This window comes from Lentinus tigrinus, assembly GCF_003813185.1.
Source record: "Lentinus tigrinus ALCF2SS1-7 unplaced genomic scaffold L226scaffold_6, whole genome shotgun sequence".
Lineage (NCBI taxonomy): Eukaryota > Fungi > Basidiomycota > Agaricomycetes > Polyporales > Polyporaceae > Lentinus > Lentinus tigrinus.
In genome coordinates, this window is record NW_027137915.1 from 645113 (window position 1) to 656496 (window position 11384).

Sequence of the window (11384 nt, forward strand, 5' to 3'; positions counted from 1 at the left end):
TTGGGGGCCGGTACGGTTACCGCTATGATCTATCTTGCTGCTAAGCTTAGCCCCCGATGACGAGGATGGGATGACCCGGCCGGTTACGAATCTGTCAGCTGCGGTGGTTAGTGCAAAGCTCCAGGACTCAAACTGCGCGCGTCGCGGTCTGGGAGGTCTGACCGGTGACCGGTTGACCGGTCGTGGTTTGGTCCAGTACTTAGTGCGAGGCGGTGCGAGGCCAACGTTTGTGTAGCGCCCATAACGATCGCCGTCCTTGGGCGCCTCCGCTATCTCGTCCATCGCTTTCCACTTGTGCGAGAGGCGGTCTCGAGACTCTCCCGGCATCATATGGACGGACCCGTCGGACGCTACGCTACGCTATCAGCTGTCTTCTGCGCTAGGCTGAGGCGATGTGCTGCTGCAGTCTGCATCTCGACAATCTGGCTTCTGCAGGCGACTCGATCCAGTCAAACCTCTGAATCACCACTCGCTGGTTCTCTCAGTTGCTCGGGATGATCATGATAGCTTCCAGGTCGGTACCCCACCGGGCAAGGCAGAACGGTTCCCGCAATCCCGCATCCCGCATCCCGATTCCCAGAGCCTGACAGAGGTGCACCGTGCCTGGCCATGGTCAATCTACCGTCTACGGTCCCACCCGCCGCCGCCGCCGCCGCCACAAACTCGCCCGCACGCCAGCGGCCACGAGCCCGTCCGGAAGTCCGGGGAGGCGTACGCCGTACCCGTATTGACAAGAGAACGCGACGGCCTCCGGAAGAGGTTGATCACACTGACAGCAGTTGCAAGATCGTGCGTACCCAGGCGCCACCGTATGTATATGCTGCGCTCGGGGGGCCCCTGGCTCGTCGTCCGTGGTTCGTCCGCGTGCGAGTGCACATGGGGGTTCGTCGGCGGCATGTTGTCATCTCGTGGGCTTCGAAACTGAGCGGCGGAAGTATACCGCATCCGGCGGTTCTGTTCTGCTGCAGGTTCGCAGCGTGCACGCACGCGGGACGAGGAGAGGCATAATTCAGGGCTCCGCGGTGCGTCTAATCCTGAATGCCGAATGCTGAATCTTACAACGTTACGTTCATCGAACCCGTCATTCATACATACATGCTCGAGTCCGACTGTCCGAGCCCCGTTCTTCCATCTGCTCCCCCTCCCGGCTTCGCAGTTCATTCGCTGTCTCCGGAGCGCGCAGAGCGCCAGCGCCGGCGACAGCGACAGCGATGTCTGTCTTTCACGGCACATGGAGACGTCTCGGACTCTCTGGCGGGCTACCGAGGTGCGGTGCCCCCGTGCAAGATGCGTTGTCGTCATTCGAGGACTTCCATGGCTGATGGCCCGGCGCTCTCGCACAGGGGCACGGTGGCATGTAAGGAAGGGCCAGGGACGGGTATGGAGAGAACTTTAGTGGGTTATGGCAAGGGCGCGGGGGGGGCGGTCAGGTGTCGATGCAGCAGTACCTGGGGATTGGCGCACTTGCGACTGGCGATAGGCAAACGCTCTGCATGGGGCAGCTGCAGGTGGCAGCTTCGCATAAGCTTCGGGAGCACGGTGTGTCGTCCGGAAGCCCTGAAGGTGATTCATGAGCATGGCATTGGATGCACCGTGCGACGCTATTCTCGTGCAGCCCTCGCGTTCCGAAAACAGACGGGCTCTCGCTACGTCATCGCCGCGCGCTGGCACGATTGAGCGAGAGGCGTTCTCGCGTCGGGCTTTCGCCGCAGGGACGCGGGCAGCTCAAGGCCATGGAGACGTAACCGGGCTGGTTCTGCGGGGGCGGAAAAGAGGGCGAAAATTTCGAGTGGCATTTGATGGCCGGGGATTAAGATGTTGTCGCGCGCAGTGGCAGGGACGTCCGCGAGGGCGGGGACAGGACGCACGCTGGGTGCGCGAATCTTGGGTGGATGGACATCGCGTCCGAAAATACTCGCTCGGCAGGGGCGTGTGCCTTGCAGGGTGCATTGCGCTGACCCCGGCCACGGTGCTGCGCAGGGCGCACCGACGCCGAGCGGAGCCCAATCGGGGGCCGGGGCCGGGAGGGAGTGGTTTGTGCAGCATCCCGTCATGAGAGGGCAGAAGGCGCCGCTTCAATTTCGCGCAAAGGGCCTGCGCAGAGGATCGGGCCCTGCTCTCTCCCAGGGCCGCGCTTCTCGTCTCCCACCCATACTTAAGCCAGCCCTCTTGGCCCGTCCCTTGTCTGCCCGCCGCTCCCTCCCCGCACACTCTCCCTATCACCGTCCTCACCTCGCGCTCCGCCAAGTCTAAAACAATGCAGGCCTCCGTCCGCTATCTCCTCGCCCTCGTCGCCGTCGTTGCGACCGCCTTCTCCGCCGTCCACGCGAACCCCGTCCCCGTACGTATCCTCACTCCCTCGGCTCGTGCCCTGCTTCTAACCCATCCATCTTCGGCTCCACTTCCAGGACGTCCAGCGCCGGGAGCCTGAAGCGTGGGTCACCGTTGCCGACTGGTGATCCAGATGCACACATGTAGTCCTTCTGTCCTTTCTTGTCCTGCCTCGCTCAGGTGAGTACACTTCCCATCTCGTCCATCTTGCTTTAAGCGCGATCGCAGTCCCATCCGAGGGACCGACGGCGACCCCATCGCCATCTCGCGCTTCCGCGTCCGCTTGCGCTTGCGCTTGCATCATATGCCATCCCATCCCTACTATCCGCATCTCGCATCGGCAAATGTTTAATGTCGAGATCTCGTTTGCTGACGCGCACGTTCGCTCTTCCCGCATTTTTGCAGACACCTTATGCATCCTCCTCCACCTCCATCATCATCTACTACTCCGCCCGACCGATAGGGTTCGAGCTTCGTGCCGCTCGCTCGCTCGCCGAGCGCGTGCACGGGCGACGGGGCTCGGCTCGTTGCCTTTTAATGTCCGCTGTGTATACCTACAATCAACGTTTGTTTCATTACGGACGCTCGACATTCGACAGACACTCAGAGACGGACGAAGAGCGCGGATCCGGACTGCCCGGGGCCTGTCACCCTCCCACATCGCACACACACACACACACCTTCTCCCTCCTTCCCTCCCTCCCCCCTCCCCAGACGACGACATTCCCCCGCGGTATCAGGCTCCCGTGCGTGTGCGGATCCGGCTCGGTTTTTGGGACTGCGTTCAGACGTGTCATTCTTACTGTACAGTACGAATCCCCCAGGGCGTTGTAATCTTGGAGACCCCCATGGGCCATGGGCCATAGCCAGACTCTGGCTCTCATCGAGAAGCTTCTTCTCTTCTCTTCGCGCGGACGGTGTGCCTGTGAGCGTGTGTGCGTGTGCGCCATCTGCCCGTTGTGCGGGAAGGGCGAGGTCCCAGGCGGCGGCGTGGGTTCGTGGGTTCGTGGGCCGGTGCGGTCACAAGGCAAGTGCGTCTTCGCGGGATTCTGCCATCAGGGGATGTGTCATAATGCGTTGGCGTAGGCGCGCGGCGGGAGCAGATGTTCTCTGCCCCTTGCCCCCCTGCCCCCCTTGCCTATTCCCGGCGTGCGATCCAATTCAGTCACCCCTTGTACCCCTCGCTCGAGTTCGGAGTCCAGCATGAGCTTCGTGATTGGTGATTCGGCGATTTTTTTTCTTGCTTTCGATGAACGGGCCTCGTGGGGTCGTGTGGATGGCGTTCAATGTACGGCGGCGGCGGCGCGGCCGTGCCTTGTCGAACCCACTCCATCCGACATCGATAGCGAGCAGCGAGCAGTTCTCTTCGTTCCGGCTCGTGTCGTTTCGGCTCGCTGGCTATCGCAGACGCCAACGTTCTGAACGTCAACGCGAACGCAAACCGTAAGTACAGTAACGCCAACTTACCCAACGTTCTGCGCAGGACGCACCCTCTGTGCGCAAACGCCGAATGCGGTGCCCCTCAGCTGTCATGAATCATGATCACTGCTGCTGCTGCGAGATCCTCACTACCACTAGTACTCTGCATTGATGCATTGATGTTGTGCACTGCAGCAGCTGTGCGCGGTACGGCGATGCGTACCCACGCAGGTTACATACAGTAGCAACTACAAGCACACGATAAGTACGACGACTCGGAGCATGATGCATGATGCATCATGGCATGACTGGGACCATACACCATACATACATCATCATGATGCATCTCTGCGCAGCGCGATGGGACTCCCAGGCTGCACTCGCATGATGGCCCTCTTGCGTACGCGAGCTGCTCCTGGCGACGGTGGGAACGGCCGTCGAGCCTGAGGCGAGGACGGTGGACAAGGTATGTACTAAATCCGAACAGCAGTCACTGGTCAGCAGGCGCCACGACGGTCGACGGTCCCGCAAGCCCTGCCCAAGCAACAAGCAACAAGCCCTCTGCCCGGCGTGGGCGTGGGCGTGCACGAGCCTCGTACGTCCGAGTGTCAAAGAAACAAACAACGCGTCCACCCCAGGAAGGCCCGTGCGCGATAGGGTTGGGAGCCCGGGGGCTCGATGCGTCGATGAGCCGATGCGTCGATGCCATCTGGATGTCCGACGTCCAGCTGTCACCGAGTCGTTCAGTGTTCACTCCTGTCAGACAGCACTCTCTGTCCGCCGTGGCCCCACGCGCACGCGCACGCATACGCACACGGTCCGGCCGATACTCGTCCACTGATCGATACGCTCCCAACGTCAACGCGTCACGCGTCAACGTTTCAACGGTCAACTCCGGGCTCTGGAATGTGCCAGCGCACGCCGGACGAGCGGACGAGCGGAGCGTGCGGCGATAGGCAGGCGGCGGGCACGGGACCACGGGGCTACGGGGGTACGGGGGCACGGGGACATGAACGAATCTCGAAGCTTGATATCGGGCCCGGGGTGGAGGTAACTCTGGTCCTCTCAGGAGTTCAGTAATCATTAATCAGTACTCAGCGCGGTGCCGTTCGCGAGTGGTGCTGGGCGAGCTCGAGCCTTAGGTCAGCGCCTCAGGCTGGAGGCTGGGGGTTACCCAAGTCGCCGTTGACGTTGAGTATCTGGCGACTCAAATCTGAGACTGGAGCGGGAACGGGAAGCCTGGACCGGCGGTGGGGTTTCGGAGGATCGCTATTGACGACTCGGATGGGTACCGGTCTTGCTTGCAAGTTGCAACTTGGCTTGGGGGTGGTTGCACTGTGGTGTACATGCAGAGTGCGGGGGGTACGGAGGAAGGCTTGAGCTTGATCATTGTCTGTCGAAACGTCGAACGTCGAACATCGCACATCGAACGTTGCACGTTGCACGCCTGATCCAATCTCAAAGCTTTGAAGGCTGGCCAACTTGGGTGACAGCGAAAGCACTTGGGACGTTGACGGGACCGCATTGGACATTGGACATTGAGTGTCGTGCATTGAACGTGAACGGTGGATACGCGCCCGGTCATCCCGGACGACAATGCGATCGCGACGGCAACAAGTTCAAGTTGGGAAAACAAGAGCATTCGAACAAGGGCAATCCGACGTCGAACGTTGCTGTTACTGTTGCCGTCGACGTCTCTGGCTGCGCGTGGCCAAATGCAAAACCCAAACGCAAAACGCCCAAGGCTATGGCAGCTATGTATGGAAACACGACGTCCCGTTCTTCCCGATATCTGATATATCTGCACTGTGCAGCCTGCCAACAGAACGTTAAGTCAGTCTCGGTCAGCGACGAGCAAAGCAACGCAACGGGATGCAGATGCAAATGCGGCGCGTGCCTGAGCAACAGAAGGAACAAAGGGACAACAGCATGCGTCCGCTCTCGCGATCTCGCGTCTCGCGGCCAGCTGCCTCCGAGAGTCTGAAAATACCCCACAGTCAACGCACACGGGCAGCGCGGCGCGAGCGAGGGCGACGGCCATCGGTGCGGCTGCACAAGGCATGACCAAGCAGCTAACGGCAGCACAGATCGGCGACTTGCAGCCATGGGCATTCGCTCTCCTCTTCCAGCCAGCCAGCTGCCAGGGACGACGCGCGCGTTCATCATCCTGCAGAGTCGCTCGCTGCCAATACGGTAGTCAGCTATCAGCGGTAGCGGTCAGAACGGGAAGTCAGAAGCTTTCTGAGTTGAGTCAGTCAGCAAATTTTTCCTGCTGGTCCCGCCGGAGCAGGCACCAGCCTGAGCGTGCGGGAAGAGCTTGAGCCCATGACATTGAGAATGTCGGCGCACTTCCGTCTTCTGATTAATCTCCTGTACGGAGCAGGTACCAGATACTGTTGAATATTGTGCGCAGCGGGCGGACAGCAAAAGCACGGTGGGAAGCGTTCGGCGTCATGACATCTCTCCGTGCGCCCATCCCGCACCTCTGGGGCGGGATCGTCCCCCGCGAATTCCGCGAAGCATGCGGAACACGCGAAATTGACGAACAAGCAGCTCACAGCCCGCCCGCGCGTGGCGTCGTGTGTGTATGTTCGAGATGCGGGGCGATTGCTCGAGCCCCTTGGCGAGGATGTCGGAGTGGGAAGGGACTCGGCGGCGTGCGGACGTGCGTCCGAGGCGTGGAGGAGCCTGGGGACGCCGAGCCGCTGCGTATGGGGGGCCGTGTGGGAAGGTGAGAAGCGGGCGGACGCGGTATGAGACGCCTCGCCCCGTGGCTTGGCGAGCGCAGCAGCGATGTGTACTGTACATTGACGGACGGAAGGAACGGAGGTAGGGTCGCGCGTCGAGAGGCTACCGCCGCGCTGGCGCTGAGATTGGTGTTGGAATGCGCAGCGTTCCTGCGCGTTCATGGGCGCGCTGAAACACCGGAGAAGAGCATGATGGGAGAGAAATGGTGCATAGAACGGGAAGCCTGGGGAGGAGACAGCGCTGCGTATGTCTTCGGGTGTCTTGAGAATCCGCCGGGGGTGAACAGTCGCAATGACGTGGCGACGCGAGGACACAGATGACAGGACACAGGTTGAAGAACGCGACGACCCATCGCGCTTCTGCGAAGATTGCACGCCTACGCAGAGTCGAGACGACCGGATGGCACGTCGACGTCGCGCGTCGTGCGGGGAACACTTGCGATTGCAGTGACTGCCAATCACGCGTCAGCCACAGCTTCAATCAGGATTGTTCACTTCCCTTGACCTTTGTCGCCGCGCACTGTATCTCTCGAACGCACACGCGCATGTTGGACGGATCACAGGGTGCGTCGATGGCTCGGCCGTGCGACAGCCTGAGCCTAAGTCGCAGTCAGACTCCGGGGTGGCTTATGGGCGTCTCCGAGAGCTTGATGGCGCGGGGCGCCACCGCAAGACGATACAGTACATACAGCAGTGCAAGCGTTGTGGCGCGGCGCGGCTTCTGGCGAGCAGATCATTGACCTTGTCCGACACGCCGTCCGCACCGCAGCGGTGAGAATATGCAAATGCAGGTGGCGGAGCACAGTACCGTGGGGGAATTTGATGAATTTTAGGCGATGATGCAATTGGACGAGGTTACCCCGCTCGCACATCACCCACCGGAGGCAATGCGGTTAATACGGTTGCCGGCCGCCCGACGTTGCATTGTGCTTTGTGCTTTGCAGCTGGGAAACGTATGGCGGGGTGTGGTTTGCGCATGGGCTTCTATCTTGGTCGCACGGGGTTCGTATCAGATGGGATGCGGACAGGTAGGTTTTGGGACAGATGGGTCGCGATAGGAAGCACGCTACCGCAAGGCTCACCTACTCAGCATACGAAATACAAGCGCAAGCGACACTTACGTCTTTTCGACGAGGAGGGTCTTTTCGTGTGGTTATGACCGGGTTTCATGACAATGAAAGCCGGGGTCCGAAATTCAGAAGCGAACCCGGAGGAACCACGCCATAGTGTGGACGAGAACCAGATTGGAGACTTCTCCGCCCTCGCTTCTGTGGTGGAGGCTTCGACCATTGTCCGTCGGGTGATTGTTACGCGCGGTCGTCGCCATGCTGGGCCCACCCTATAATATTATGTAGCAGAAGTTGTTCGACGCTGCCGCAGAATGGCAGGAAGCACTGCTCTGCCGTTTGGCATGCGGCGTAGCTAGCGTACCGAGGTTCTACCAACAATCACGTTCAGCGCGTACCGTCGTTTCGGGCAAGTGGTGCGTACCAGATTGCACGGACCGAGCAGCGTACTGACGGTCTCTCTACCTGCCATACGGCGTCTCGACAATCACATTGGTGAAGGCTGGGGTGTCGTCAGAGAAGTGAGCATAATACCACCTGTGTAACGTGTATCAGAGCCATTCCATCCATTCAAAGAATACCCGTTGAAACACGCAACTGGACGAGCGTCCCGTTCGCGCACAGTTGTGTCCAATGGAAGCATCTCTTCCCGACCAATCATCTCAGCAGCCTTGGGGAAGACCACATCGCCGACAAGCCCCCAACGGCACACTGCGTGCGGGATAAGAACCGTGAGGCCCGAAGGCATGGTACCACCGACGTCCGAGGGATAGCAGCAGTGAGCACTCACGCCGAGAAGTCCATCCAACAAAGGAAGCACACGCAGGAATACGGTTCACTTGTTCGTCACCTTGCTTCACAGGATCCGAGCATAGTGGACTTGAGATCTTGAGACCTTGGCAGGGGCAGCGGTCGGCCTCTGGTGGCGGGACGACATGCACAAAGTGCGCGTCTCGGGCACCCGAACAGACGGAGAGAAACCTGTCAGATGGCGATAGTCAGTCCGAGGAAGATAGTCACGGTGCAAAAGCCATGACACAAATGAATCACGCACGACGGAGCACGGCTTGGTGAACATTTCGGCAATGAACGACCAGGTAAAGAACGCGCGGTAACGGTGCGGAGGTGACTGGCGTTGTGCTGCCGAGCTTCGTGATGGAGTATCTCGCAGACAGGAAGAGGACGTGCTGGTCACAGACCTGTCGAAGTCGGACGATAGAATATGATCGTGACGTTCGGCACCTATCACGGTATGCCGTGTTCTCCTACACCTCTTACTCCACCTCCACACGGAGCCCAAAAGAAGCGAGCCGGGCAAAACGACACTGAAGGTAGAGCTCCCCCGCGGGACCGTTGTCACAAAATCATATGCTTCGAAACTGCCCATTCCAGATCCGAGAAACAACAAAGAGGAACTCACATGCCAGCGGCCTCAACGCGATGGCGTGACAAACGTTGAATATTCGGGTGCAGGATGGAACGCAGGCGTTTCATCTGTAGATCCGATGGAATGGCGTCCCCCGGCAGCACGCCACAAAGGTGTCGACCTTCCCGATGCGCTTTGTGCGATAGTTTCGTCTTGTCAAACCGTCCGACACTCTGTCGGAAGGACGTCGCGAGCCGAGGGATCCTCGGGAGAGCCGTGTATGTAGGTGGTCGAGAGGTGGCTCCAAGATCCCGGGATACTGCTCCCATCGGGGGACGGTTCACCTCGATGTGACTGCTGCATTTTTATGTGTCTGCCGAGGAATGCGGGGAATGTGGGTCTGAAGCGTCGTGACGGTTTCCTTCAGGCTCTTCTCGTCACGGTTGAATGCCTGGCGACCGCGAGGTTGGTCGGAGGTTGTATGTACTGTGAAAAGCAGGGTATGAAACACCGATGCGGAATGGCCGACCCAAGCAAGCTCGTCAACACAGAATGCTGGGAACATGCTCCTGGTCTCCACAGGCCGAGGCAGACGAGATTGGATGTGGAGATTGTTAGCGCAGTCGGCAGGAACATTGTTGCAGCGTCTTGCCTTGTCTCACGACTGACAACGCTCCGTGGATGCGGCCTGGTGGACATGGTGCACTTTCTACTGCCACCTTCCTAGCGCTACTCTGCGCCGCCGACACCACATCGTAGATCGCGCAGGAAGAAGCCTGCATGCCGAAGGGTAGCCAGCGGTCGGATCTCTTTGTCGACTCATAGGGGGTACCGGCGAGAAAACTGTTGGACGAGAGCCAGTAAGCTTCAAGCACTTCACGATACCACGGGAAGAAGAAGATTGCGCGGACTTACCCGCTCGCGCGCGGCCTGCCTGGCATTTGACCGCCAGTCCCACAGCGGTTCCAGCTATGGTTTATGAAATACACCCGTGCAGCTCATGTTGCTATATGCGTCCTCTAACCACGTTTCCTCTCGAGATGCCATTGAATTGCATATTGTCCAGCGCAACTTGATAGGTGCGTCCCAGGGATTGAGCCCCGACTCCCCGTCGAGCTCATTAAGCCCACGCATTTTACGTATGGATACAGAGACGGGGAGTGTTTCTCTGGATTCGCATTCGAGGGGATGTCAGTTTCGATGTTCTGGGCTCGCCTTGGGGAGACTGCGGGCGACCCAGGATGATGGATCTTGTGCGTGCGACGGGAACATCTCGTCTGTGATTCTTGGAGACCTGAACAATGGAGTAGTGAACACGATGCTTTTGGTAGGTGGTCAGCTTGCATGAACTGTCACAACTAGAGTTATCAGTCACGTACGTCTTGTCCGCCGCCCCGAAGGTGTAAACAGGAAACGTTTTGAAAGCGTTTTGTCGAATCGCGATCCTGAAAACAAATCAAAAACACGAAGTTATTTGCATATGCATACATAATTCGCTTGCCTGTTGGAATGACCTCGATGAAATAATGTCAGCATGACTGTATTCCTTCTACACACTCGTGAGGACTGGCGGTCTCGACTCTCACCTCTCAGCTGACGGGTCCAAGTGCGCGTCGGGAGAACTGTAGAGTCGTCATTTATCGCGCTTAAACATATTCCCAAACACTGATCCAGACAGACCTTGTCTTGGATCGAGATGTCGCAGCGAGACTTGTTGCCTGGCAGACAGCCTTGCACTTGCGGGTGGTGCATACAGCCAGGCCTCAACCTCTAGTGTCAGAAACACTGTCCGCTAAGGTCTTGAGTTGGGAGCAGATATAATAATAAGAGGGAGCAGTCCAAGTCTCAAACAAGTTCAACGTCAAACGTTCAACTTCGGACTTGGTCGTGGTTAGGTGGCGAGTCGGAGGGCGGTCGCGCGCTCGGACGGCGGCGAGGGCGTCGGTCCGAAGAGTCGGGTAATCCAAAACGGGACAACGAAGCGCTGGTTGATGCCTGCATGACAAGCGCCAGCAACTCGGACACTCACCACCACGATGTCCACAACTTACTGTTCACGCGAAGCATCCCAGCAGTACTTGCACTGAGGTCCAATTTCTTACAAGATAACGACGAACTGGATGTAGAAGTGTTGAATCCTAAGTATTTGCTCCTTTCTGCCCTCTGAGCTCTAATCTTCGTCGCCACGCTCTGCTTTGCAAGATTACCCCGGAACTGCTGTCAGTCTGACTGGCATGCGCCTTATGAAGGACGACATCGATGTTGGCCGCAAGGTCTTCTCCACGGTGTCAGTCCATTTGGGTACCGGGAAAAGTGATTCACGAAGCTCTTTGACCCACGTAGCATGCTCTCGTGAGCTTGCATTCGCCGCGTGTGGCTCGTTCCGCTGTCGGACATCTCTGCGAGTGAGTGTCGATCCCTCTTGTGTAGTCGGGTCGGTTGTTGTTCGTGTTG

The 11384-nt window shown here is 58.8% G+C and overlaps 8 protein-coding genes across 8 annotated transcripts; 4 read left to right on the forward strand and 4 right to left on the reverse strand.

Annotated features, from left to right (window-relative positions):
- Positions 1 to 332: 332 nt before the first annotated feature.
- L226DRAFT_326850 (uncharacterized protein) lies at positions 333 to 1558 on the reverse strand. Its single transcript, XM_067673950.1, has one exon. The coding sequence runs from the start codon at positions 1300 to 1302 to the stop codon at positions 619 to 621; it is 684 nt and encodes a 227-aa protein (XP_067538170.1). The 5' UTR covers positions 1303 to 1558; the 3' UTR covers positions 333 to 618.
- L226DRAFT_326843 (uncharacterized protein) lies at positions 1437 to 2308 on the forward strand. The gene has a single exon (XM_067673949.1). The coding sequence runs from the start codon at positions 1571 to 1573 to the stop codon at positions 2054 to 2056; it is 486 nt and encodes a 161-aa protein (XP_067538171.1). The 5' UTR covers positions 1437 to 1570; the 3' UTR covers positions 2057 to 2308.
- Positions 2257 to 2476, forward strand: L226DRAFT_532374 (uncharacterized protein; the record flags this gene model as incomplete). The annotated part of the gene is made up of 1 exon (XM_067680248.1): positions 2257 to 2476. A coding segment is annotated over one exon (175 nt), but the record flags the coding sequence as incomplete, so codon positions are not given.
- Positions 2477 to 2553: 77 nt separating this feature from the next.
- On the forward strand, positions 2554 to 3366 carry L226DRAFT_326822 (uncharacterized protein). Its single transcript, XM_067673948.1, has one exon. The coding sequence runs from the start codon at positions 2676 to 2678 to the stop codon at positions 3195 to 3197; it is 522 nt and encodes a 173-aa protein (XP_067538173.1). The 5' UTR covers positions 2554 to 2675; the 3' UTR covers positions 3198 to 3366.
- Positions 2871 to 3689, forward strand: L226DRAFT_532375 (uncharacterized protein). The gene has a single exon (XM_067680249.1). It carries the CDS (start codon positions 3187 to 3189, stop codon positions 3415 to 3417), a length of 231 nt encoding a protein of 76 aa, XP_067538174.1. The 5' UTR covers positions 2871 to 3186; the 3' UTR covers positions 3418 to 3689.
- Positions 3690 to 4140: 451 nt separating this feature from the next.
- L226DRAFT_326867 (uncharacterized protein) lies at positions 4141 to 5228 on the reverse strand. Its single transcript, XM_067673951.1, has one exon. It carries the CDS (start codon positions 4832 to 4834, stop codon positions 4241 to 4243), a length of 594 nt encoding a protein of 197 aa, XP_067538175.1. The 5' UTR covers positions 4835 to 5228; the 3' UTR covers positions 4141 to 4240.
- Positions 5229 to 5794: 566 nt separating this feature from the next.
- On the reverse strand, positions 5795 to 7040 carry L226DRAFT_326908 (uncharacterized protein). The gene is made up of 2 exons (XM_067673953.1): positions 7003 to 7040; positions 5795 to 6948 (listed from the first exon to the last, which is right to left on the reverse strand). The coding sequence occupies exon 2, from the start codon at positions 6657 to 6659 to the stop codon at positions 6006 to 6008; it is 654 nt and encodes a 217-aa protein (XP_067538176.1). The 5' UTR covers positions 6660 to 6948; positions 7003 to 7040; the 3' UTR covers positions 5795 to 6005.
- A 958-nt stretch (positions 7041 to 7998) lies between these two features.
- Positions 7999 to 9124, reverse strand: L226DRAFT_326888 (uncharacterized protein). The gene is made up of 3 exons (XM_067673952.1): positions 8619 to 9124; positions 8355 to 8545; positions 7999 to 8101 (listed from the first exon to the last, which is right to left on the reverse strand). The coding sequence occupies exons 1-2, from the start codon at positions 8949 to 8951 to the stop codon at positions 8411 to 8413; spliced, it is 468 nt and encodes a 155-aa protein (XP_067538177.1). The 5' UTR covers positions 8952 to 9124; the 3' UTR covers positions 7999 to 8101; positions 8355 to 8410.
- Between the last annotated feature and the right edge of the window lie 2260 nt (positions 9125 to 11384).

Bases quoted from the DNA above. Each gene is read 5' to 3' on its own strand.
- L226DRAFT_326850 (XM_067673950.1), bottom strand. From the start codon at position 1,302: ATGACGACAACGCATCTTGCACGGGGGCACCGCACCTCGGTAGCCCGC.
- L226DRAFT_326908 (XM_067673953.1), bottom strand. From the start codon at position 6,659: ATGAACGCGCAGGAACGCTGCGCATTCCAACACCAATCTCAGCGCCAG.
- L226DRAFT_532375 (XM_067680249.1), top strand. From the start codon at position 3,187: ATGGGCCATAGCCAGACTCTGGCTCTCATCGAGAAGCTTCTTCTCTTC.
- L226DRAFT_326867 (XM_067673951.1), bottom strand. From the start codon at position 4,834: ATGATTACTGAACTCCTGAGAGGACCAGAGTTACCTCCACCCCGGGCC.
- L226DRAFT_326822 (XM_067673948.1), top strand. From the start codon at position 2,676: ATGTTTAATGTCGAGATCTCGTTTGCTGACGCGCACGTTCGCTCTTCC.
- L226DRAFT_326888 (XM_067673952.1), bottom strand. From the start codon at position 8,951: ATGGGCAGTTTCGAAGCATATGATTTTGTGACAACGGTCCCGCGGGGG. The intron at 8,546-8,618 runs GTGCGTGATTCA...GCCATCTGACAG, and splicing joins TCACCAAGCCGTGCTCCGTC to GTTTCTCTCCGTCTGTTCGG.
- L226DRAFT_326843 (XM_067673949.1), top strand. From the start codon at position 1,571: ATGAGCATGGCATTGGATGCACCGTGCGACGCTATTCTCGTGCAGCCC.